Source organism: Ambystoma mexicanum, chromosome 4p (genome assembly GCF_040938575.1).
Source record: "Ambystoma mexicanum isolate Mex_15411 chromosome 4p, UKY_AmexF1_1, whole genome shotgun sequence".
Classification (NCBI taxonomy): Eukaryota; Metazoa; Chordata; class Amphibia; order Caudata; family Ambystomatidae; genus Ambystoma; species Ambystoma mexicanum.
Genome location: NC_090927.1, coordinates 171,206,426 through 171,233,447, shown reverse-complemented (window position 1 = coordinate 171,233,447; position 27,022 = coordinate 171,206,426). Strand labels below are relative to the sequence as shown.

At 45.3% G+C, this 27,022-nt stretch overlaps 1 protein-coding gene across 3 annotated transcripts in view; it reads right to left on the bottom strand.

Annotated features, from left to right (window-relative positions):
• The window catches only part of ESCO2 (establishment of sister chromatid cohesion N-acetyltransferase 2), a 630,612-nt gene that overhangs the window by 496,230 nt on the left and 107,360 nt on the right, over nt 1–27,022 (bottom strand). For all 3 annotated transcript variants that reach the window (XM_069605632.1, XM_069605634.1, XM_069605633.1), the window contains exon 3: nt 16,840–17,818. In XM_069605632.1, coding sequence (XP_069461733.1) covers nt 16,840–17,818 — 979 coding nt within the window. The remainder of the gene's footprint in view (nt 1–16,839; nt 17,819–27,022) is intronic.

Here is a 27,022-nt window from a genome sequence, read left to right as displayed (position 1 = left end):
TGTTGAAAGCTATCGGATTCCCAATGAAAAGGAAGGACGTTGAATTAGACAAGACCTTCAGGTGTGGAAAAAGAAACTTTCGCTTGGCTTCTTCATCTAGGGGTACCCATCAATACCCCTTTGTAAGGTCCAGCATGGAAACGTATTTTGTCCCTCCAAGGGTCTCCCACTAGTTAGTCTATTTGCGGAATAGGCTAGGCATCAAAATTAAAGATCTCATTTAGCCTCTGAAAGTCAATACAGACCCTCACATGTTGTGTCGGGCTTAGGCACCAGCGATATTGGAGAAGAACATTTGCTGCAAGATCTATTAGACCAAAGCCCAGTACTTGACTATATTCTTCATGGACTCAGGTAGACAGTATGATTTTGTCCAGATGACTCTTCCAGGTGGCATTTGGATCTTCTGCACCACCCCATACTACTCCTGGCTTCAAAGAGAACACATCCAGGTATCTTCCTAACAACTCGGTCAGCTCCTTGTGGCTGGACGTGGGGAGATCTGGTGGCAGGATAACCCCTTTGAGTTGCTAAATGAGTCTGTAAGGTGTTTTTTGTAAAGTAATAGGAGCTCTAGGTTATTTTCTGGCTAAGCTTTCAGTACATTAATATAAAGCTGGGATGGCTTTCTTCACTCGGCCTGTTGGACTGGTTTCACTATGTTTTTTTATTCGATCGCGAAAACAAAATTATACATATCCTTAATACATAAACACTGGCAGGCATCAAATATACAGAGTTCCACACCATTGTGTACAATACATTCACTTATTAACCGAGTACCCAGTAAAAATGACCTGCAGGTTGGAGAGGGTATATTCCAACCCATAGCGCAACCAGTGTGGCATTGCCCCTACTCTCCCCATCCTCAAGAGCCCTAATAAAGACTAAGGTCAAGCCACGAAACAATAGTCTTGAGCGGGGGGGGGGGGGGTAGGTGGGGCAGACGGGTTCCAGTAGTTGGTTTCCATATCAGTGCTCTAGATCATGTTCTGTAGCCATTCCTGTGCAGTCAGGGGGGCCCTATGCAACCATGCCAGAAGGACCTGGCGCTTCACCAGAAGCAGCCACATAATCAACTTGGTCACTGATGTTGCAAAGCTGCACACTCCTCCCAGCAAACAGACCTGGGGCAACCACTCTTTCCAGTATCCTGCCCATGAATGCCAGTACTACACGAATGAATGCTGCATGTGTGGTCAAGTCCAAAGCAAATTAAAGCTGTCCGCTCCTTCATGTCATGATCACAGCAAAGGTTCCTACAATTGCGTCCAAAAAGAGTTGGTCTTCACTCTACCATTCGTGGAGTTTAAGAAAAAGCAACTCAGGGCAGTATTAGGCATGGGCGGTACTTCCCAACTCTCAACAGGGCTGCCTGGTTTATGCTGGTAGAATGCGCAGTGTAGGTCTAGTTGTTTTCTCTCCTCCTATTTAAGCCCCTCCCCTCGAGCATTCCCTGCTTCGCGTTCGGAAGAATCCAGTCAACGCTTGCCGCTGTCCCGCTTTAGGTCCTGTCACGTTTTAGCGCCACCTGTTACTCTTTCCCTTCAGTCATTCCGGTTCCCTTCTTGGCCCGTTCCAGTTTCCCTGAACTCCCTGCAATTCCTACAATTTCCAGTCATAGTATTTTCCTCAGTCGGCGTTTTGGAACTCCTGTCACACACTTCATTCCGGTCACTCCTTTAGCCCCGTCATTTTTCCAGTCACGGAACGACTTCCATAATTCAAGAGTTTCCTGTCAGAAAAGTTTTCGCAAGTATCTTTGCTCTATCCTGTGAAGCAGCATAAGTCTTTTCATGATATAGTGAAATTTAATGTTGCATTGTAATTAGTTTCTGAACATTTTCTGCGCGTAACGTATGGAGCTGAGTTGCGCTTCATAACTACTGAGTGTTCCTCAGTGAAGGATCTTAGCTTTGTGTGTGTTCTTTACATATGGTTGTGAGTGCGTTTTCCTGAGGTAAATTCATTTTCTGGTTGTGGTGCCCATGAATGCGTGGGTGTAGAAATTCCTCACACGCTCTAGGCACTCCTACATTTCCCAGTCCTAATTCCAGTCACTTCAGTCCGGCCCAGTTATCCTGGTTCCATCTCCCCTCTTCAGAACTAGCGCCCCTGCACAGACGCAGGATGGAGAGCTAACAACATTAATTCCAAAGGTAATTATAAAAGGGGCTGTAGTGTCATATGAGAGTGTAGAATTAATCAAACTCCATAGAAGTGCTAATCAAAATTCTTAGAAATCTCTTGTGTTGGTCCTAGGAACTCGCATAATTGAAGGGGGGACTGGGAGCTACACCAATAGAGAAGAACAGAGTCACGAAGTTCCATCGTGAGTGTCCCCGCAGAGTCCAGGTAAGCGTTACACTTCACTACCACATTTCTTACATGCCCCATCGTGGGTCAAAGAACCACCATCCACACACACTCAGACCTCCCCCCCCCACTTCCCCTGATTTGGGCTGAGACGTTACATAGGGCCTTCAAACAAACCAGTTGGGCCAAAAGCATATGCCCAAGTAGATCGCAGCGGGTCCCCCACACTGGTCACCACCCTCATGGGGCCTCGCTTCAGGTGTGTGCCAAGAGTTTGGAATGAACATCTTCGGGGTCCGTAAAAAAAAATATATATATATATATATATATATATATATATATATATATATATATATATATATATATATATATATATATATATATATATATATATAGTTTGGTGGGCCTTCCGAGTAGCCGATGTGAAATCCTTGTAGAATGACCCTGGCATCAGTGCTCACCCAGTTAACGTGTCCGGCGCAGCATAGTGTCTCAGTAGTCTCCAAGCATACCATGATAGACTGACCTGGTTTCGCTCCTCCTCCTCCTCCACCAAGTCCTCCTCCTCCACCAAGTCCTCCTCCTCCTCCAAAGCCTCCCCACTACCCTCAGCCTTGCTCTCCATCACTAGGGTTGTCTGCTCTATGAAGGTGTCCTCCAAACAGGTCTCCCCCTGTTCGACCAGATCTTTTAAAGGACATCAACTCCCTTGCCCCTGCACTTGCTGATTTTCTGCAATCACTCTTGCGACTGGGTCTTACCCCCTCAAGCACTCTTGTGCACCCCCTTCTGAAAAAGACCTTCCACCGACCCCCTGTGTCCGGCTAACTACCACCCCATCTCGATCATTCACTCCCTTGGGCAATTCCTTCAAAACCTGGTCCTTCCTCCAACTAGCCCAGCACACTTAACTAGTTGGTTGCCTACACTACCATCAATCTGGGTTCCGAGCTTCCAGAGGCACGGAAACAGCTTTTTTTTTTTTAACACTTTCACTACAAGAACAGAAAGGAAACGATTTAAGCATTGGATACAATCAATAAAACATTGCAATAAAAACATTCAATACTATCCACAGAATATACTTCTATCCAAAAAGACCAAAAAAGTTATTAACTAGCATAATATGGAACATAACATCTTAATCCTATTCAAAACATACTTGTCCAAGCTATCAACCCGACACAAAAGAAATAAGACCTTCTCGAAGTCTCACAGTATCTGCACATCACATCATACACCTAGCTCTCTGCTTGTGGCTTCTTGCGTCTTCCACAACTTCAAAATCAGTATTGCTGCTACTACTAGCACTTTATCAGTCCACTGTCCATACTGCCTAGTAAAGCTACACCTTCCCTGACTGGATAACAAAAGAATGGATAACAAAAGAATTTGAAGAGGCAATCTCAGAATGTGTAGTGATAATCTCGTATCCAACCTATCGTATCCAAGATATCCAATACATTTTCGCAAAAATCCTTTGACCTAGAACAATTCAACATGTAGTCCCCCGCTCTTCACCACAGCCCCAGCAAATGTTGATCAAGTCCAAAGCATACATGGGCATCAGAGTCAAGTACAGATGCCCCAATATTTTCTGAGGCATCAGACTCAAATCCAGCTTACTTCTAAAACCTGCCTGCAGTATTTGCATCCATTCCTTATCCATAATTTCACAGCCCAAAGCTTCCTCACAAAAGTCCCCTTAACTTTCCCCAAGACTCAATTAAACGATACATAGGCATCAAGTTAAGATATGTTGATACCATCCGCGGCTATGATGCAAATATTGCACATCCACTTGGTTCATTCACCATTGGCTTAAACATGCCCAACTTTTGAGATTCAAGGTCCCTAAATGTACCCATTTTGCCATTTATCAGACCAAACGTGCTTTGCAATTCCTCAAAAGGTTATCATTCGCTCATCTCCTTCCAAAATTCCCTTCAAGATCCAACTACGCCATGTTAATGTTTTATTGGCTATTTGAATTCCAGGATTATGCCAAAGAGAAGCCTTCTAATTTAGATATGCATTTTTTACCCAAGCTACTCAACCATAAGGCAAGGACGCTCTAATCACATTGGAAGTAGGCAATTGTTCATCATTCGGCATTCCCATAAAGTATATATTGCTCAATTTGAATGGATTAAGTCTCTCAATTGTCAACCACATCAGATCATGCGCACCGCCAGATAAATAATTAGCTGCTTTTAGTAAGAATACCCTGGGATATTTCTCAAGGTCTGGGTAACCAATTGCACACTATGCAGAATTATACATTTAGGAATTTGCCTTTTTCTTCTCACCCCACAAAGGATCTTTTTCCAGAACTTTAGATGCAATGATTGTATAATAAAGTACCTTTCGTAATAGTCATTTTAATTGCATTGACCTTTGCCCATGTCAGTCATCCCATTTTCTCACATCTCTTTTCAACATCTCCACCAACCTCCATCTACATTGAACTCACAATTTTCCCCACATGTGACCAAATAAACCCCTAAATATTTAACATGAGATTCTGACCACCTACAGTTCCAGTCTGCAAAGTCCCCTCTCCTACACCTCGCTGAGAGTGGGAAAACCCTCAAGTTTTATCCCAATTCACTTTGTGGCCCGGAAGTCTACCCATCTCCTCAAATGCATTTTTGAAGACCATACTGCCCTCTTCTGGGTTAGAGAGAATTATCACCACGTTATCCGCATAAAACAGCACTTTGACTAATGTCCCCAAAACAAAAGGTGCCCAATGCTCTCCTCCCACCGAATGTACGCTGCTAATGGCTCCAAAGCAATACTGAACAAAAAGGGTGACAAGGGACAGCCTTGTCTTGTGCCTCGTGAAAGGTTGAACGGTTCAGATAACTTATTGTTCACCCATATTTTGGCCATTGCTACATTATGTAAACAACTGCTTTCAAAACGTTACCACCAAAACCCATATTTTGCATTCACCCTATCAAAAGCTTTCTCCGCCTCCATGAACACCAATACTGTATGTGTAATTTCCTTTTTTTTTTGCAAAGACTCAGAACAATGGTTCCAAGATCATATCCAAACCAGTCTCTCATAAATCCTACTTGAGAAACATGAATCAGGCCCCCAATATATTTGTCCAATTTATTCACCAACACCTTCGCTAATAATTTTACATCTACACTAAGCAATGAAATGGGCCTGTAATTCCCACATTTCTATGATCTCTGCCCTCTTTTGGAATCAATGTGATCAAGGCTTCTCGCATTGATGGACCTAAATCTCCATCCCGCACAAACTCATTAAACAATTCACATAGTTAAGAGCCAAAAACTATCCAAATGATTTGTCAAACGTGATAGGTAAACCCATCTAGCCCTGGCGATTTCCCAATAGTAAGCTGCTAGATTGCCATCAGAACGTCGGCAACTTCTATCTGCGCATCTAAAGCATCAGTATCCTCTGGCGTCAACATAAGACATTTCTACAAGCTTGAAAAGGTTCCTCCAGTTCAGATCTCAGTGGGAACGTATTCTCTGTATGTAACATCATAGAAAGTCCGAAAACAGTAACATCTCAGAATTTCTCAATAGCACGCAGACATGTTCATCCTCAATGCCGTGGAGAATGGATTTCTGCGTCAACCCTTTTAATCTTTTGGCCAATAGCTTGCAACTCTTTGCACCACTTTCCCAATATTTCTGCCTCCTCAAAGAAGAGACCCTTTTCAGCCAGTTAGTTTTATTAGCCAACTTGTGCTTGTTCACGAACGATCTTCAATCGGTCCCCGTCCCTCCCGTCTTGTGCATATCTGTTGCAAATGGGATAGCTCCATCTCAAGCGACTTTAGTTCTAGTAAACCTTTTTTCCTTATGCAAGAAATCCAATTTATCAAGTCCCCCTTATTGTTGGTTTAAACCTATCCCATACCATGGAGGCATCTGGTGAGTTCTATAGATGTCTGAATACTCGTTACTATATCCGAATGTTCCATTCCTGTTTTAAGATGCCACGTGACAAACCGAGCACACTCCCCACCAAGGTCCAAGCAAAGATCCACCAAGGCATGATCCAAGATTTATCTACACGATAAACTTTCCCTAGAAGCTTGTCAAAATCTATCCTAGCGAATGAGTCATGTACCAGTGAGTAAAATGTATATTCCCTCACAGATGGATGCATGACACTCCATATATCTACCAAGTTAAACCTTTAGAAAAAGAGCTAATTCTTTATATACCCCAAAATGTGTGAATCTACGCTGACGAGTACGATCCATTTTATAATCAACAACGCAATTGAAATCGCCTCCTAAAGCTAATGTTTCCCCATCCATATCACACAATATCTACACGAATTCCTCAAGAAACATCTTCCCTGGAGAGCAGGGACTGTAAAAACATCCCAATGTCAGTACCCTGCCACTGAATATTACATCTGCAAAAATCACCCGGCCCTCTCCATCCATTGCAACTCTATTTTAATGTCCATACACGTAATCAGAATACTAACCCCTCTTGACTTGGAAGCAAAATAATCCGACAACTTGCAAGGATATCTGGAGCCGATTAGGAATTTCTTAGCTTCATCAAGCAAATGTGTTTCTTGTAAAAAAAAAAAAAAAAAAAAAAAAAAAACCCCAAGGCTGCCTCCCCCCCTCCATATCCTCGTTCTCACTTTTTTTGTCTTCCAGAGCAATTTAGACCTTTCACATTCCAAGTCCCAATTATCAGCCCACAATCTCATGGAAAGATCAGAAATCAATTCTCACATAGCCTCATATCCCAATTTGTGTTTTAGCACCGACCACTTACACTCCACATATACTGACCAAGCAATCAACTAAAATAAGAGCATGTAAGCCAGTAATTGGCTGCTGATGTATATCAAGCTGGAATCTGTGTCCACAGCAGAAATAGTACATAGTACATTCCACAAACAAGGACAAGTGACAAAACTAAACAGAACAGAAAACGATAAAAGAAAAAAAAAAATGAAAAACAGCAACATACCAAACTGCATATAAGCAACCACCATTTCAAAATGCATCCTGTTCTGAACCATAAGCCCCCAGTTACCAACACCCATCAAAAGAATATCAAAAATAAATACTCCCCCCCCCCCCATCTCAATATGTACCATGTATTCCTCAGTCCAATCCTGAATTCAAGCCCACCCTGTCGTTGAAGCCCACGAGAATTAAATGAAGTTATGTAACATGGCCAGTACAAAATCCCCATCCTACAATCAACACTGTACTAGTCAACGCTTTAGTACACTCAATCCCTCTGAACAATAACACTACAAACATAACTACCCATTTTATCCAGGTGTTTATTTGCTCAATTATTAAGTTCAAATGTAGTCAAGGTAACATATGTGTCTCTTGTAAAATGCCTCAAGTCATTAAGGTACATACATGTAACACTCCACAAAGTAATCCAACTGGTGTAATGCAGTTTGAGAAAGATTACTTTGATTACCATTGCATGCAATGCCACAAATTCAACTGACTTAAGTCCTTTGGCACTTACAAACTAGCTTCCGCACCCAAGCACTTAGAAATGTAGAAGGAAGGGCAAGGAATGACGTTCCCACCTATTACTCACCCTCCATGGTTACAATTGCAACATATATTATCAATATCACAGAAATTGAATAGGTAGAGCAGCTGACAAAATTGGTTGTCCTACAAAGTGAGTTTCATTTGAAGGCAGATTAACAGAAATATAAACCCCCAGTGCAGAAATGTTGCAGTTAAAAAGCAGGTTTACTATTAAAATCCCAGGATTCCGGTGTAGCAAAAAAGCCCAACCATCAGGTGCTTTGAGCAGTTGTATAATTATAATTGATCATTTATAAATAGCCAGCGGTTTCAAAGCGAGGACCCAGGGATTGAACCTGTGTTGCTACACATTGTCTAGCTTCCAAGGCTAGCTTGTGTTGCCCCGGAGCTATCTTCCAGAGATAGGTCTTATTAGGCTCAACCAGCGTTATTGAATTTGGTATTAGCTATCCTAATGCTCCTAACAGCACTTCACCCAACATGTATAAAGAAAGCATTCTCAGCAGCACGAACTAGACGTTCAATCCTATACAATATGCGCATCCTTTTTAAACATGTACATCCGTCTAAGCCATCAACAATGAGTGCTAATTACAACGGGAGGTTCCAATTCAGTTACAAATGGCCTAAAAGCAAAAAGGCATTTACAATTCTCATCCATTTACTCCTTTACTGACAATAATACCAACTAGACATGAAATATCTGCCACACATCCTGCTGCCTAGAATTGTATTAGGAATTAAGTAAAAGCAGAATTCTGCACCACGGAAGCCACAATAAATCACATTAAGTCACGACAAGTTGTGTCATTGTCAGCGGTATCAAGTATTTCTCAGTCTTCCTCCCTCACAGCAACTATTTGTTTGTAAGGATCCACTTCATTTACGGGCGCCCACTCACACTTTCCATCCGGCTAACTAAGTTTCACATGTAGTGTCCTCGTAAAAGTACACACATACAGCACTGTTAGCTTAAAGAACAGGCGCGCTTCACAACAGCCCTCGCCAACGTCGAACCCGCATTCGATCGAAATCTAGCCATATGCTCTCTGATGAATCCATAAACAGCAGCCATTGCTCTCAACTCTTGTCACACGTATGTCAGGTAGTCTTCATCCTGCGGATGTATATTTTACATTCTGCTATATGCCGTCACAATATTATAGTGTAATTTCCTTCAATAGATTTCCCAGTCACCTTCGTGCTCACGCTCCATATCCAAACAAAAACAAGAAAAAGTTTTAAACAACCGAGAAATCCTGCTATCAAGCCCACAGTAAGAAATAATAAATAATCCTGGAAAAAGTAACTTTCAAAGTTTCACTATGAACTGCATTCAAAATGTGTGTATAATAACAATTAAAGTCTTAATAAAGGCAAGGCATCCTCATGTTGACAGCACATAAGGCAAACAGCATTTTCCAAATGATCTTTTTTCAGAAATTGAAGTCCTCTGTGCAATTGTAGATTCCTTCATTGGCTCTTTGACTAGGTCAGACAAAAGGCCTCTGTACCAGGAAGAACAAAAAGTATCTGGCCGTCTAATGCCACTCTAAAAATTTCAGTCGCCAACATGTGGTATTTTCAAGTGCTTGCTCCTTGCTTTCCCTCTAGCCATATTGAAGGTTGTTCTTTTTTCCAAAACATCCTTGCATAAATCCCCCAAAAATCATGACCAAGCAAGGTCTCCCAGCTCACGTGCGCTCGTTAAGATCAACTCACAGGAAATCTCAAACTCCCAATGAAATGTCTTGGCCTCTGCCAAGTGCTGGCTTTGGTCCTAAGGATCTGTCTGCCCTCTACCTCCAAGGGCAATTTTTTATCCAGTTTAAGTAATTGATTAAGGGTTTCTTCAGGAAATCCTAAGGGCAGGATTCAATGTTCTCTGGAAATCCAGGAATGCAAATATTGTTCCTTCTTGAGAAATGTTCTTGCTCAGAACACCTAAGACTTCTTTTTCACTTTGGATTTGTAGTTCCCTTATTAGTTCAGTCATTCTTCTCATCTCATCCATTGAGTTCAAGTGGCTCTCCACTGAGCTAACTTTGGTAAATCGCTCGACATTTCTCCTCTGATGCAAACCGCATTGTTTTGATCTTTGCAATGTCAGCCGTCACCTTGGTCAAAAGTTCCAGTAGCTTGTCCTCGCTCTTTTCATTCTCTAACATCTCCACCACCTTTTCTGTCTCTTTGCTGGCTGAGTTGTCTCAAAGATTACTGTCAGGCATTTTGTAAATAGCAGGAGATAGATATTGGGCACAGGAGCACAGCCTTCAAGCTGCCATCCCTGGAGCGGTTGGTTCTAGAACAAAAACTGCTCTACAGAACACCTGTGAAGAACTTCTCATTTCTTGACGCCAACTCTCCCGCTGTCCTCAATGTACTTGATCTTTTCTCTGCATTTGATAATGTCAACCATTCCATCGTCATAAAATGGCTCCATGATACCACTTGATATCTCGGAGCAGTCAGTGCACTGGCAGACCTTCCTCACTGACCGTCCCCTCCCAGGTCATCCTGGGACCTTTCTCCTCCTGGGACTTAGTCTCCACCTGCAGCGTTGTTCCCCAGGGCTTTAACCGCTCACCCTGGCTCTTTAACTTCCATCTTGCTCTGCTAGCTCACCTCATCTCCACTTTCTCGCCCCCACTTCCAGTGTTATGCAGACGACACCCGACTCTTCTTCAAACTTCCCTGATGATCCCCTTTCATCCTCTACCATTCCAGACTGCCTATCTGCTATCCAGCCTTAGTGTTCCTCCAATGACCTCGGCCTCAATGACAGCAAGACTGAGTTCCTTCCGATTGGGAATCCCACTCCCTCTTTCCTCCCTTCACTCAGGCCACCCTCCATGGGCTCTCCCATTTCGCCTGCATCTGCAGCCAGAAACCTGGAGTCATCTTCTCATTCCTCCCTCAAGCTCAACATTTAGAGCTCTGGTACTTTCTATGCTCGACTACTGCAACAGCATCTTCCTTAATCTACCTTCCAACTGGCTCAGCGCCCTCCAGCTTGTCCAGAATAGGGCTGCAAGACCTATCCTTGGCATCAAGCCCAGGGACAATATGAAATCCCTGTGCATCATCCATAAGGCTGTCTGGGGCAGAGGACCAATCTACCTACAACTTGCTCTCACCAAATACCTTCCTTCCAGATCCTTACGTTCCTCTGGCTCCAACTAAGCAGCGAGCTGGTGGCAGCTCTCTATCCATGGGTGGCTCCCTCATCCTGTCTTGAAGCAAATCTCCTCCTTCCTCCCCCCTCACTTCCGTGCTAATACCCCTTCGTCAATGGCGCCCACTGGTGTGTATGTGTATATATTCAATGAAAAAAACATTGTTAAAAAAGGGACTTCTGTTTAAGTTGCACTAATAAAAACCTATGAAATTTAATGAAAAAACGTAAAAAGGGACATTATGGTTCCAATTAAAACCGAAAAACCTCTGAAATTCCCCAGTTATGGTAAGCTAAGCAACCATAACTCGCGCCACCACCGTGCACTGCTAAGACTTAACACCCAGGACATCAAAGATAACACCACAGATGGTGTGCTCTTCCGCTTCAGTTATTCTGCCGCTCTCTGCATCGATCCATATGCTGCATCAGGTCGTCCTTGCACGCCAGGCTGTTGAGGTTGCTGTTCACCGAATTGAACCCCTCCGGCAACAGGGATAGAATCAGGGACATATCTGGTGCTACAGTTGCAGCATTCCCTCAGGGAGGCGGATGTGATATGGCATTTATAACGCGCCTGTACACAAGTGTTTCTAGGCGCCACAAGGGGTGGGGGGGCAAAGGAAGGACAAAACACCGATCTTCCTAGGCCTTGTGTCATTCATTTCGTGCAAGTGCAGAGGTGGGCAGGGAGAAGTGCCGGGGGGAGGGAAGAGTGAGACAAGGAGGGGGACACAATGGGAAGCTGGGTATCTCCAGCCACACCCTCAAGTCACTGCAGAACACACAATGTGGAACTTCCGGGCAAAATGGAGCTGTACCTGCCTCTTATTGACCTTGCAGCCTCCAATCACTGGGCACTTGCAAATTAAGGTGCAGGAGGCAGCCTCTGTCACCAGCAATCCATTAGGGTATGGTGCGGGCACTGGGACAGAAGATGGCAGCACCAGCCGGGCAGCACCAACTGCAAAGCTCCACAATATCACCAGCAATATGGGCTCAGCTCCACATACCATATCTCTTATGCATTCTTAGCCACTCAGGCTCAGGGGGAAGCCGGGCAGGGCACAGGCCACATCACAGGCCCTTTGGAGCACTCTGCTCACCCCCAGAGCCTCAGGCAACCAGCCACACACCTCGTCTAGGTGGCAATCCTCACTGCGTCCCCAATCTCATGAAGACCTCTCCAGACGGTCCTGGCATTGGATCCTCACCCGCTCCCGAGTCTCCATGTCGCCACAGCTTCCTCTCGTACCTGGATTATTCCACACAACAGGCTGAGAAAGTCAAAGCAAGGTGCTGCCTTGTTCCGCTACTTCCTCTTCGCTATGGGGTGCCTCATAGCCCTAACAGCAACCACTGTGTACCAATGCCTCTCTTGACTCCTCCACCAGTGTTGAAGTGCTACACACCGATTTGGAGGACACGGTCACGCTCCGTGCCGCCTGCCTCAGCCAAGGCTCGTTGGCTAAGCCAGCATCTTCACTGCCGCTCTCGAGCTCCCTAGCCTGCTGGAATTCAAGTGAGGGATAGGTGACAATATTCGCGATAACATACGGCCCATGCCATCAGACCAATAGCTTGTTCCGACTGGTTGGCAACAGGACCGTCTCCAACTTGAAAGGCGAGACACCTGCCATTTCCATTGTATGCTCTGCTGAGGGGCCTTTGCTGCTTGAGGGTTATCTTGGACCAGATTTTGCACCTTCTTTGATATATTCAGTTGTTCTGTACTATGGGATGGTTACGGTTGTCGACTCAAATGCCCTCCTCACTCTTCTCTCATAATGTCCAGCACATCTCTAGAGTTACAGCGACACACCAGCTCAAAGGAGAAAAATCCAATTGATGATTGTGATGTCGTATCGCAATACGGGACCATGGGATTAGATCATCCCAGTTCTTCAATCATCGGCTACCAACCTCCTTAGTGTGCGCTTTATTCAGAGTGTGGTTAAACATTTTCAGTAGCTGGTCGGTCTGAGGGTGATACACCAATATTCACAGGTTCTTCATTTTCATGAGGTCTTTCACCTCGCTCTTCAGCTTAGACATGAAACTGAGGTCTTGATTGGTGAGTGTTTGTCAGGAAGCAGACTTAGGTGAAGAATGGTAAGCACAGAGGATTGCTTTGGTAGTGCTCCTTCTAAAAGATGCTTCCAGATTCAGAATGGCATAGTGCATTTTCACAAGGATGTATTTATTGCCTGTCCTGTAGGGTTCCAGTGACGTCACCCTGTACATGCCTATCCTCTATAATGCAACCTCCAAGAATAGCAGTGACAGGATAGAGGCCTTTGGCATTTCATCTTGTGATGTGTCTTGCCATATGGGGCAGGTTGCACAAAATATTTTGACTTTGGTGCAACCCCAGACCAGTAGAATCATCTGGGGGTGGTTTTCAGAGTTTTTCTAATCTCAGGCTTGCTCCATAAAAGGATCCATTCTCTGTGTGTCAGCAAACTGTTTATGCAAGGCCTGGAGGCTCTTAGTAGGAAGGTCTCTCTGTTCCTCCAAACACAGCTTTGGCTTGGCCTTATCCAGATCTAGCACTTCTTTGATTACCGGCACAAAGATCTTATCGCACATCAAACCTACTCACCGTTTCGAAATTACTGGGAGCTATTTAGCTCCTGCTTCTAGCCTAGGAGAGCCTGGTTAGTTTTAATTAACTGAGTGAGAATTTTTATAAGAATAAATGGAACACATCATGTATATATTTAAACCTATCAAACAATGCGCAAAAAGTAAAAGCGTGCATTTCATGTGGAAGTTCAATTTGCAGTGCCCTGGGTATTCACGCTTGGCTCCACAGCAGTAGTTCCTGCCTACTGGGCAATGCCAGAGCCAAGAGCTGGATTTAGCTCCCTCGCAGCGAATCTTAATTTCGAACCCTGTGTTCTAGAAGTTGGCTGGGTTTTATGAAATAGAAAGGGTTCAAAATGTTAAAGGGCCACCTTCATTTCCTCCCCTAATGAATGTAATGGGTTCTTTATAACATGCTTAATACCCAGAGGTTTCTAAGAGCGGACCCGGGGATTGTATCAGTGTTGCTCTGCCTCATCTTGCTTCCAAGACAAGCGCATTGCCCCCAAGCTATCCTCCCTCAGTATTACCCATAGTTAACTACCTCAGACATCCCTTGCAGTTCTTTAAATTTATTGAATTTATGGAGTGCTTACACCAAAGCACTGAACAAGTAAATACGGTACAATATAATAGGTGCACGAGAAATTATGGTATTCAGTGATAACTGAATACAATTACAGAAAGAAAAAAAACATTGAACTCTTTTAAAAATAGATAAGGGGTGAGGTAAAGGGGTAGAACAGATGGGGTTGGAGTTGGTTTACTGAGAAGCAGGGCGTTTTGGATCGGTTATTGTTTTTGCTGAAAAGGCATTCTCCGTTATCTATTCTCTGTAATCACATAGAACCGAAATTACAGAGTCCCAACATTATGACGCCAAAAGATGAGATTTGAGGGAAGAGCAAAAAGGAGAGGGATACAGATGAGCAGACATGGGGGCAGTGTTCCAAAGTTTCGGGAGAGAAGGAACGGAAGCAAAACCGGGGGGGAGGGTGGCGGGGGGGGGGCAGGTCTAGGAGATCAAAGATCACACCAAGATAGCGAGCAGAAGACAAAGGGATGTCAGAAGGAGGAAATCAAGTACATGTTTGGAGGGGGTGGCAAACGTGTGATTAAAGACATAAAAAAAAAAAAAAAAAAAAAAAAAAAAGATTACGTTTGGGTTAAGATGAAGAAACCTCGAGTGCATCCCATCCAGGCTTGAACAGCCTGGAGACTTTCTGAAATATTGTTATGGATGGAATCAAAGAAAGCAAAAAGAGAAAAATGAGTATCATAAAAATGAGTATCATAAGCATAAAAATCAAAATAAAGCCCAAAGGGTTCACTTATATTTCGGACACAGGATGTTTTTGCTTTGAACAACTTGACAGACCCTTAGCTTGGTTGAGATAGGGAAATACCTCCTAGATTAGGGACAGTGAGACATTCTCCAACCCCTTGATCATTTCAATGAAAGTCTAGAATGACCACCATGAATCCTCTGTCTTTTTCTTGGCTCCTCACAGTGGGAATGGCCATAGGGATTAGCGTGGCCATGGGTGAGCAAATAACCAAACACCTACAGGATGCGTGTCCTGCACCCTCATATGCCATTTATCCCCATCTGTACTCTAGTGCAATAGTTTTCGCTTATTGGCATTGCAAGCGACACCAAATACCCAAACGGAATAGTCCAAACTGTAGGCCAGTCTAAGCATATAATACTTTGCATGCTTGCTTTACCATTTATGTCCAGTAAAAATAAATAACATGCCACCTAAGTAATGCTGCATGGGTTAGGGGCACAGTCAGAGTTTATGACTCTGGCTCCCGCAGTTTACATGCTTCTTTGAGTCCACCAGGACAGCGGGCCTCAACCACGGCCAGGTCATGGTACAGTGTTATCAACCCAATCAGAAGAACACTTCTTTGGGATCCACAAGTTCACACTCGTTGAAGTGACAAATGAGTACTGATTTCAAGGTTCCTTCCATTTCTCAACTCAGCACATACTGCTGCATCAATGGCAGAAAACCCAACAAAAATTCTGGTGTCTCGTACCCCCCTTGCATTAGGTTTCTAAAGGAGCTCTTTTAGATTCTACACAGTCTAGGGCCACTAAAACATGAGAGTCCACACGTTTCTCCCAGTTTCTAAGAGGTGTGAACCGTTGAGGCAAAAAACAATTGCTCAATACCACCAATATCCTCCACATCTGAAATCTGCTAGTTGCTCCAGTCTCTGGCGTCAGGCCCAGGAGAGCTGCATAAAATTCATAACCTCAAGAGTTTGACCTCAACTGCCTTTGGAGGAGAAGTGGACCACCTTGATAATTTCCAAATGTATTTGAGCATCATGCAAATTAGATTGGTTTGCCATCTCAATGTGCATGAATTCCCTGCTCTTCCAAGTCTGGTGCTGATTTTTGTCCAGTTAGAGGGAAAGAGGGTGGGGGATGACCGGTTCATTTTATGCACGCGTCTCCCTGTAAAGAGTCATCAAACAATTACCCATTCATCTAAATGACTGCACATTTGAAAAAACGTACTGATGCATATGCAAAATACTGTTTGCCAACTGTACTATTAGTACTTCTGAGCCATCACACTAGTGTCCCAAACTGCCAAAAAACAAGTGGAAGGAGGGTGTTCCATTGACTATCTAGAAGGATACAAGCATGAAAGCTTCAACAAATCATATGGTGTCAAACGTCGGATAAATTGAGTGCATCAGATGCAAAACATATGTTACTGACTGGACGGAGGTCAGAGTCAGCCCAACTCTAGCCATTATGTATTGTGTCTAATGCAGATGTTGCAAGCAACACTAGTGCTACATTTTCCAATAAGTGGACACTACTTTCTAAAATGATTAAGTGAATACACCAACTGCAACCAAGATGAGAAAACCACCGACTGGGTAGAGCATACACAAAAGAGCTTTGTTTAAACTGCAGGGCAATGTGTGAACCCTAGAAGCAACTTCCTAGTAATTTTGTTCAATCAAGAGAATGAGTGCCCACCAAGACAGACAATTCCCAGTTTTCCAAGGAAATGTCTGTTTGAAGTGCATGTTATAGAAGTGCCATAATAATTACAGTAAAAATAGTGGGTCCCCAACAGCATACTACATGGTTTCAGACTATTTACAGTGTTCTTCCATCTAAATACTGGGTTTCGATACAGCAGCCTGGAAGTATGCATCAAGCAGATGTGGATCTGTTCCTACTCACCAATATTGCTGCATTCTTCAGAGCTGTAGCGGTTAGACAATCAGATGAAGCCAAGCTGGGATCCACAGTATCACTCTTCAGTAGAGGGTCCCTCTTGGAATAGGAGTTGTTCTCAATTTTCGTAGTAGACTTCTCGCCATTTGTGAATGCCTCCTCAATGTTGTGGTCTTGTGGCAAACTCTGTTGCAAGTTAGCACATTTTAAGCCTTCCGCTATCCCTCTCATGGCAGCAGGCATTTCTGGTTCTGCAGCAATATTTTTCAACTGGTGCCTTTTGGGTGCAGGCCTGGAAGAAAGCGGAATGGGCTTTGCAAGTAGCGAGTGCTTTTTGGGGGCAGTGTGAGGGGTTTTGCCTGTAGAAAAGAAAGCAGCTCCCAAAAGCAGTTTGGGCCTGGGCTTAGCTGTATAGCTCAGGACTTTGAAAGGAACCCCACTTTCCATTTTGGAGACGGGTCTGCTTTCAACCTGGGGAGGGGCAGGGGCTATTTCCAGTTTGTACTTCGGGTTACGTGGCAAGGGTTTGACTTGTTTGGATGCCATCCGAATGGTTGAACGTGGAACCTTTTTAAATGGGTTGGCAGCATTCTGGATTTCTGGGGTATTTTCCTTTGCATTCAAGTGTTTAGTTTCGTGTAATACTTTCCTCTCCACAGGACTAAGATATCGCTTGCCTCTGCTATAAAAAGACACAGTAGGCACTGAAGGTTTCAATGGGGAGATTTGATGTGGCGACATCAGCTGAGATGCTGTAGACACTGCAATGGACCCTACCACTGGTGAATTAACACTGTTAAGTGGCAGATTTGATCTAACTGGTGAAGCACAAAAGTTCTCCTTTTCAGCATTGCATGTGTTAAGGGCCCGTCGTGCCCGAGGGGCCACACAAAGTTTCTCCTTTTTTCGGGGGGTCAGAGGAGAAGTCGTCCAATCTATATCCATAGCCAGTTTTTTCAGTGGACTTCCAGATGCAGAGTGTAAGCTAGCAAAAAAGAACAAAAAACAAAACATTAGACAGTTTCGCGATTTGTTTATGATGAAACATTTTTTCTTAATTAGCCAAATTTAAATTAAAATAATTTAGGCGAACCACCATGGTGTTTTTAATTAAAAAAAAAAAAAAAAAAAAAAAAAAAAAAAAACACAAACTAATGCAGGTAACAAAAATATAAAAATCTTCCATCATACAATATCAGATAAGAATGTAGAATTTAGCGTACAATTAACACATTAGCGAAAAATACATGCTCTTTAAAGTACTGGGGTTATCAAACATGCTCCCCAGTAGAACATTTCAATTAGCTAGAGCTACCTCAACCAATCCACTGCCTCCACATACATAGATCGATGCTTTACAGTTATGAAAATGGCCCAATTTGCGGGGCACTTGTGGGCCCTGCAGCATAGTATGCACTCTTCTCAAAATGTTTTTGATGTGGAGGAATCTCCCCTCGCCCAGTTTTATCTAGTGAGGGCTTGATATATGATATGACATTTATAACGTGCCTATACACAAGTGTTTCAAGGCGCGACGAGGGAAGGGAGGGAGAATAGAGGGAAGACAGACAACGATCTTACTAGGCCAGGTATCATTCAGATCGTGCAAGGTAAAGGGGGGAAAGAAAAGTGCAGGGGGGGGATGGGGGGGACGGGCGAGAGTGCAGTACATGGGAAATGATCATAATAAGATAAAATAAAGAACGGCCAGCCAGTGGCAAGCGCAGAGCGAGTGCAGACGTAAGTGCTAAGTGCTGGTTAGGGGACTGTAGGGCTACAGAAAACAGTCCCCAGGTGCAGGGGTTGCCAGCGCAAGCGTGCAACTGGCCGGGCTTGGGCCCAAGCTCAGATGGGCGAACAGGTAACCCGTGCAGTCTCAGTATCAGCCAGGCCTTCAGCAGGGGGGAGGGAGAGAAAGCGGAAGCAAAGAAGGTTTATAGGTGCTTCCGGAACTGAAGATGGTCCCCCTCAAGTTTCAGGGAGGCTGTTCCAGAGGGAGGCCCCAGCCGAAGCGAGATCGATCTACCATCAACTCGCTGTCATGGAGAAGCGACGGACCGTGAGGAAGGTGGATGAGCAAAGAGCTTGAGGGGGAAGATATTTAGGAAGAGAGAGTTGAAGGTATTGAGGCTCCAGAAGACCTTGTGGACCATGCAGAGGGTTTTGAACTTCATCCTCGCAGCCACTGGGAGCCAGTGCAGAGATTTCAGTCCTGGAGAGCTACGATCCCTGGGCTTGAGGCCAAGGACAAGTCTCGCAGTTCTGTTCTGGATGAGTTGAAGAGGGTGTAGAGTAGAAGCAGGCAGATTTAGAAAGAGGCTGTTGCAATAGTACAGCCTAGAGAGAACCAGAGCTCTGGAGACGGTGAGCTTCTGGCGGAAGGAGTGGAAAGGAAGAATACCTCCAAGGAGGTGCAGCTGGTAGTGTGACTTCTTAGAGACTATTGAAATGTATTTATCTCGCTCATGGTTTCTTTCACTAGTACAATACATTTATGGGCTTGCAGTCATTCAGACTATATACACCACAGTGTCAAATATATATGGTGAATCATCTATCCACTTGGTAGCCAGCAGTTCCAAACACCTATAACCCTTTGTACTGACAGTTGAAGTCCATGCATTTTTACATCATTTGTAATGGTAACAAGGCCCCAATTCACATTTGAAAAAGTAATCTCCAGATTCCGATGGGGGAGGCGGGTGGGTTGTGTGAGGGGTCAGTAATGCGGGACTCCCGAATGTTTAATCGTCTCAAGGTTTGACATTTTATTTTAACAAAATTAAAACATGAACCTCAACTAAACCTACTCTACCAGGGACTTCCCTACCTAGTCTAGGATCCAAGGGAAAACATAGCATACCTATCCAAGTTATACAAAGAACACAACAGCACCAATGGAGTTCCTGGATAAACTCCTTCCAGGAAAAGATGGGCAAGGTTTAAGCCAGAAGAACAAGTTACTTCTTACCTTGTAACGTTCTTTCGACGGGATGTTCCTCCGACGTATTCCTCATCTTGGATATATCCTTCCAGCTCTGCTGGCCTCGGAAAAAATTTTTCTCCAGAGGGCGCTGCGCGTCGACGTCCCTCGAGTCGATGACCCTCGACAGCCGCCGTATCGACGCTCGACGTCATCCTGCCTATAAAGGCCGCGCGCAGCGTCCGTTGCTCAGTTCCATTTTGTAGCCCACAGTATTACTGTTTGGACTAGACTAATCACCCTGAAGGAGCGTAAGCTGCAACAACAAGGGAAGTAAAACTGCGGGGATGGATGGGAGGGTCGATGAGGAATACGTCGGAGGAACATCCCGTCGAAAGAACGTTACAAGGTAAGAAGTAACTTGTTCTTCGAAGGGATTGTGTCCTCCGACGTATTCCTCATCTTAGATAGGCTCCCATAGCAGTATTCTATATTCGGAGGAGGGAGTACTGACTTCACGCTGTCTTCTATTGGTGAATAGAATGCAGTACAGCCCTTCCAAACCTAGTCTCTTGACTAGAGGAGGAATCCAGATTGTAAAAACGTGTAAAGGTATGGACAGACCACCATGTAGCGGCCGCACATATGTCTTTAATCGGCATGCCTCTTGAGGGCCGATGAAGCTGCAATACCTCTGGTCGAATGAGCCCTAAGGTTTTGAGGGGGCTCTTTCCCTGCCAGTTTATAACATTCCAGAATGGCTAGAATGATCCATCTGGAAATGGTCTGCTTAGTTATTGGTAACCCCAGCTTGTGACCTGCGTAGCCTACAAACAGCTGGTCTGCCTGTCTTATCCTGGCTAGTCTAATGTAAAAACTTAAAACCCTCCTAGGGTCTAGTCTGTGTAACCTCTCTTCCTCTTTCCCCGGGTGAGTAGGAGGATGGAATTCAGAGACTACTTTTGGGAGGAAATTAGGCTTCACTTGCAGGACAACTTTGTCTTTGTGAAAGATTGTATGAGGGGGTTTACAAGAAAGAGCTTGTAATTCGCTCACCCTTCTAGCAGATGTAAGTGCTATTAATAAAACAGTCTTAAGGGTAAGGAATCTTAACGAACAAGAATGGAGAGGTTCGAAAGGTGTCCCCATCAGGAAAGTTAATACTAAGTTTAAATCCCATAGGGGAACTTGGAATGGCCTTGGGGGATAAACATTGGTTAACCCCTTTAGAAACTGTATTACCAAGGGTAATTTGAAATAGGATGGTTCCTCCGCAGTACGCTTAAAGATGGATAGCGCTGCGAGATAGCCCTTAATGGTGCCAACTTGAAGGCCTGAATTTGCCAAATATAGTAGGAAGGACAAAACCATTGGTGTACCACATGAAAATGGGTCGATATTCTGTTCTCTACACCAGCTGCAAAATCTGTTCCAACGGCAACGGTATAAAGACTTTGTTGCTGGCCTCCTTGCCGAAAGCAACACCTCCATAACATCATCAGGGAGGTCCCAATCCTTGTACCTCAGCCGTTCAGAAGCCAAGCGTGAAGGTTGAGGGTTTTGATGTCTGGATGGAGAACCTGACCTCCCTTCTGTGAGAGTAGGTTCTCTCTGAGAGGAAGTCGAAATGGAGGGCAGATGGACAAGTCTAGAAGGTCCGGGTACCACGTTCTCCTGGCCCAATCCGGGGCAATTAGGATCATGGTTCGCCGGAATCTTCTCAACCTCCTGATCATTTGAGGAATGACAGGGACCGGTGGGAACGCGTACAGAAGCGGAAACTCCCAGTCCACTATGAACGCGTCTCCCAGAGCTCCTCTCGGAGGAAATTCCCTTGAGCAGAACAGGTCGCATTTCCTGTTTAGGCTGGTGGCGAACAGATCTACCTGAGGGGTTCCCCAAAGGGCGAAGATCTCTTGAAGGACTTCCTGAGCTAGCTCCCACTCGTGAGAGACTGTGTTCTGCCTGCTCAGAGCGTCCGCTGTCAAGTTCTTCTCTCCGGCTAGGTGAACTGCCGATAGAGAGATTCCTTCTTGGATTGCCCAAAACCAGAGCTGCATCGCCTCTCTACACAGGGGTAGTGATCCTACGCCTCCTCTTTTGTTGAGGTAATGCATGGCCACCGTGTTGTCCGTCATTATCAGGATGTTCTTCCCTTGTACAACTGGCAGGAAAGCCTTCAACGCAAGTTTGATGGCTCTTAGCTCTAACAGGTTGATGTGTAGTCTGGACTCCGATGGAGACCAACGACCGCTGATGTTCAAGTCGTTGGCGTGGGCTCCCCACCCCGTGAGTGAGGCATCCGTGACTACTGTTATCTCCGGCCAGGGTTGCCAAAACTGTTCTCCTTTCAGAATGTTCTCCTGACAGGCCCACCACTGAAGGTCTCGAGCCACCCTGCCGGGAACCTGAAGAAGATCTGTCATTCTCCCTGAGAATTGTGACCACTGAGTCCTCAGTGCCCACTGGAGGGATCTCATTCTCAGGCGAGCCTCTGGCACAAGGAAAATGCAGGATGCCATGAGGCCTAGCAACCTCAAAAAGTCGAAAGCTGGGAGACATTGGGCAAGTTGGAACTTGGTAACCATCTGTAGAATATCTTGAGCCCTCACCTCTGGTGGCGAGGCTTTTCCCAGGGAAGTATCCAGGATCGCTCCTATGAACTGGAGTCTCTGCGATGGTATCATTTGACTCTTCTTTAAATTGAGGGAGAAGCCCAGCTTGTGAAGGGAGTAGCATACGTGATTTAGCTGGATCTGAGCTTGCTCCGGAGAAACAGCCCTGATCAGCCAATCGTCCAGGTAGGGGTAGACGTGAATCCCTTCCCTCCTTAGACTTGCCGCCACTACCGACATTAACTTGGTGAAGACCCTCGGGGCGGAGGTCAGCCCAAAAGGCAGTACTCGAAATTGATAGTGAGAGTTGCCAATTGCGAACCTCAGGTATTTCCTGTGTTTGAGATGGATAGGCACATGGAAATAAGCGTCCTGAAGGTCCAGAGATACCAACCAGTCCTGAAACTGAAGGGCCTGGAGGATCTGAGAAAGAGTGACCATCTTGAATTTGTCTTTCCTGAGGAATTTGTTCAATTCTCGCAAGTCCAAGATGGGTCTCAGTCCTCCGTCTTTCTTTGGAACGAGAAAGTAAGGGGTGTACCAGCCCTTGTTCCTCTCCGCTACAGGTACCGGTTCTATGGCACCTTTCTCTAGCAGGTCTATAATTTCCTGCAAGAGGAGCGGATCTGGAGCTTTCTGAGAGCTGATCCCCGGTGGATGACTGAGGTATACGTAGGAAAGGTAGGCAGTAACCTTGGGCAACTGTTTCCAATGCCCAAGCATCTGACGTGATAGCCTGCCATTCCGCCAGATGTTGAGTCAACCTGCCTCCTACAGGTGTCCTGTGAGGGAAGTCCTCAGAGTGGTTTTGGGGCGGCTGATGCAGATGCCGATGGTAAAGAGGCACCTGCTGTTGCTGCGGCTTTAGAATATCTACCCCGTCCACCTCCGGTAGTTCTTCTTTGACCCCTTTGAGCCGGTCGTCCTCTACCTCTTCCGAATGAGGAGTAGAAGCGAAAGGACTTGCCCCTCGCAGAGGTTCCTGTGGGACGAAAAGGAGTCTGACGGATTGCAGCTCCTAGGGATTTTGCTGCTGCTTTTGAAGTTTGCAGTTTCTCTAAACTGTCATCCGCCTTTTTCCCGAACAAAGAAGAGCCATCAAATGGCATGTTCAAGAGCCTGGCTTGCACATCTGGGGCAAAACCCGACTTTCTCAACCAAGCGAACCGCCTGGTTGATGTACTTGCCGCCATTGCTCTGCTGATACTGTCAGCCGAATCAATGCCCGTCTGGAGGGATTCGCACATAGCGTCTTTACCGTCCTGTATAATATTCAGGAACGCATCCCTTTCTTCTCCCTCCGGGATGCAGTCAGCCGCTGTAGAAGCACACTCCCAAAGTGTATGGCTGAACCTAGCAAGGGTGCAAGTAGCATTAACAGACTTTAACGCCATGCTACATGCTGAAAAGACTTTCTTAACCATAGCATCATATTTTTTATCGTCCCTGTCCTGTGGGACAGTAGGATAAGCCGTCTTGACGTCGGTAGAGGATGCTGCTTGTACCACCAGACTTTCTGGGGATGGATGTTTAGACAAGAACTCTGGGTCTGTGGAAGATACCCTGTACTTTGCAGACAGTTTTTTATTTACTGCTGGTATTACATCTGGGGTTTCCCAGTTTGTCATGATCTTTCTCTGAAGAGCTTTATGAAAGGGCACCACTGGATCCTCTTGTGGGCCTTTGTCAAGAATATCCGTGAGGTCATCTTGCTGGAAAGATTGTGAAGGTGTAGACCACCCCATGAACTCTGTATTTCTGGCCATTAAGGCTCTGTAGGGGGTTTCAGCATGCTCCCCCAGGTCTGGTTTAGCAAAATCCACCTCAGGGGAAGTGTCTAAACCACTTGCCTCATGTAAACAATCATGAAGATCCTTTAATCTGCGCTCTTCAGAGGAAAATTCCTCTCTAACTGGGGTTACAGGTCCCTGTAACTCATCTTGTTCTGACAAATCACCCTCTTCTAAAATTGAGGATATAGTTCTCAATTGTTCTGAATTAATAAAGGGAGTAAATCCCATTTCCAAGGCAGAGGGTGCTGAACTTGTCATTATTGGCCTCGAAAACGTCGATGCCGACGTCGAAGGCTTCGAGCGTGGCGTCGAAAACAGAGGTGGAGGCCTCGAGGACCTCGACAGAATTGGAATTTTACTCGACAATATCGACGTCGAGGGCCTGGGAATCGTCACTGGATGTGTGGTCATCGTGACTTTTCTCGGCGTCGACGCCGGTGTCGAGGCCGGTGTCGAGGCCGGCGTCGAGTCGACAGACCTGTGTGTCGAAGGTCCCTTCGACAACGGCGTCGAAGACGTCGACGGAACCTTCGTCGACGGCGTCGACGGAACCTTCGAGGAAGGTTTGGAGGTCATAGTCCTACTCGAGGGTTCGAGACGCGCTCGAGAGGTTTCTTTCGCCGGGTACTGCGACTCGCAGCGTTTTTGACCTTTGGGTCTTTCGACCAGAGCATCGCTCTCGGCAGTCTTCGAGGGGGTCGAGGCCGCTTTCTCGAAGACGCTCATCATGTTTTTTCTGAATTCCTCCCATTCAGCCCGGGAACTAAGTTTCGTGGGGCAAGGGATTCTTTTTGGCGAAACAGAGGAAGACGGAGAAGGGGATCTTCGACGTTTCCTCTTCGAGTGTTTCGATCTCGAGGAGTGATGAGACCCACTCCGAGATCTGGAGCGTGAATGGTGACGAGGAGACGAATGTCTCGACTTCGTCGAAGAAGAAGAAGCTTTAAAAGTCTTACCTTTCTCCAGCTTCCTCCTACGCTCCTTCAGGGCCTTAGCTGTCATGGACATACAGTCCTCGCACTCCGAACAATGGTGTTCGGCTCCCAAGCACCACAGACAATTTCTGTGAGGATCGGTCAACGACATCTTTATCCCACAATCTCGACATTTTTTGAAGCCGGATCGAGGGGTTGTCGGTTCCGACGAGGAAGCCATCGAGTACGATTCGAATAACTTGAAGTAAATATTACTAAGAACTGAGCAACGGTATTCCGAGGCACCGAGTAGCGCGGAAAAACGGAACTGAGCAACGGACGCTGCGCGCGGCCTTTATAGGCAGGATGACGTCGAGCGTCGATACGGCGGCTGTCGAGGGTCATCGACTCGAGGGACGTCGACGCGCAGCGCCCTCTGGAGAAAAAAATGTTCCGAGGCCAGCAGAGCTGGAAGGATATATCTAAGATGAGGAATACGTCGGAGGACACAATCCCTTCGAATTACCACTTCTGTTTAACAACAACTCTTCTGCAGCGTCTTTTACACACAGGTCAGAATGCTTCTGCTTTGGGGTTGCTCTCTCTCCAGCAACTCCCTTATACCAATGATATTCTGCAAGCAGGCTCGCTTGCGCCAGAGTTAACTTCTGCTTCTACTACATTTAACTGCCACAGTTCGGACAAGAAGGTTGACACCCACATTTCTACTTCTAATACTGCAAACTCACCAGGTTGGCAAAGCACTTTTTTCTCTTGTACAGTAAAAAAACAAAAGGGCAGCCTTTCCTTCTGTCTTGCAGAGACCAAACAAAAATCTGCCTTTAACTTCCAGACCATTTCTTCTCCACTGGAATAGTCTCTGCTCTACATATTTTAAAATATAAACTTTTGAACGAGTATCCAGCTCCCTTCCCCAGCTTCATGTACACCTTTTTCTCCAGTGGTTACTCCAAAGATGCAGTGCCACTCTTTCAGCCTTGGATAACCTGGTCACCCTTATGCTAGAGGACTTTTACAGCTTCAGCGACTCTAAAATAACGTCTGCAGTTCTTAAATGAGCTCGATTCCCTTTAACAGGGTTTGGTCTGCTGCCTTGGGTAACATTTGTTCCTGCTTCAACCATTTCTACAACTTTTATTGGTCAGTGTGTAAGATGATGCAAGGCTCTCAAAAGAAACGAAATTAGGCACACGCGATTTAGTTTTAACCTTGAACTGCCACTTCAAAAAGTATGTGCGTCCCCACCTTTCGAACATCAAACTGTGCTTTTAAAATTTCAGGAAAGTCAATTCTGTTTTAATATGTTTATCAGCAGCGTTCTCCTCGTCAATAGGAGCCACGCGACTGCTCTGCAACCTCAACAATGGGAAAAAGATGCTTTCACTACTTAGTTTTGTTAGCATAAATACAGGTTACATTTCACTGGTAGAAAGACTTACCACTTTTGCGAACAACTTTTACGCGCTTTGATGTGTACGAATAAAGCAGGCTAAAATTACCAACAAGATATTTCTTGATTTGGAGTACGGCGCTTGCTTTTTCCGACTCCACAATCACGACTGCATGCTGCTTCTGCTTCCCGGCTAGGTTTCTGCTACTGCTACAGGCGCTCTTGGGATCCACATCTCTTTGCTGCACGGATGACTCCGATTCAGCCTCATTAAGGGAGTCTCTGCCACTCTCCAGCTTCCCTTGGCTTGCTTCTGCACACGGGCCTTGGGTGGATGCGCAACTTCAGCTCTGCATTCAAAACATTTAGGCACACCTGGAAAGACTGCCCGTTTCTTCCAGCCACTTCCAATGTTGCCACAGCCAAATAAGGTTTGTGAGCACATGACCAACAAGGAGACGGCAGGTGAAATCTGCTCTTTCTCTGCTCCAGCGTCCCTTCTGTGCTCACACTTCCTAGTAAACCGCCAGCCT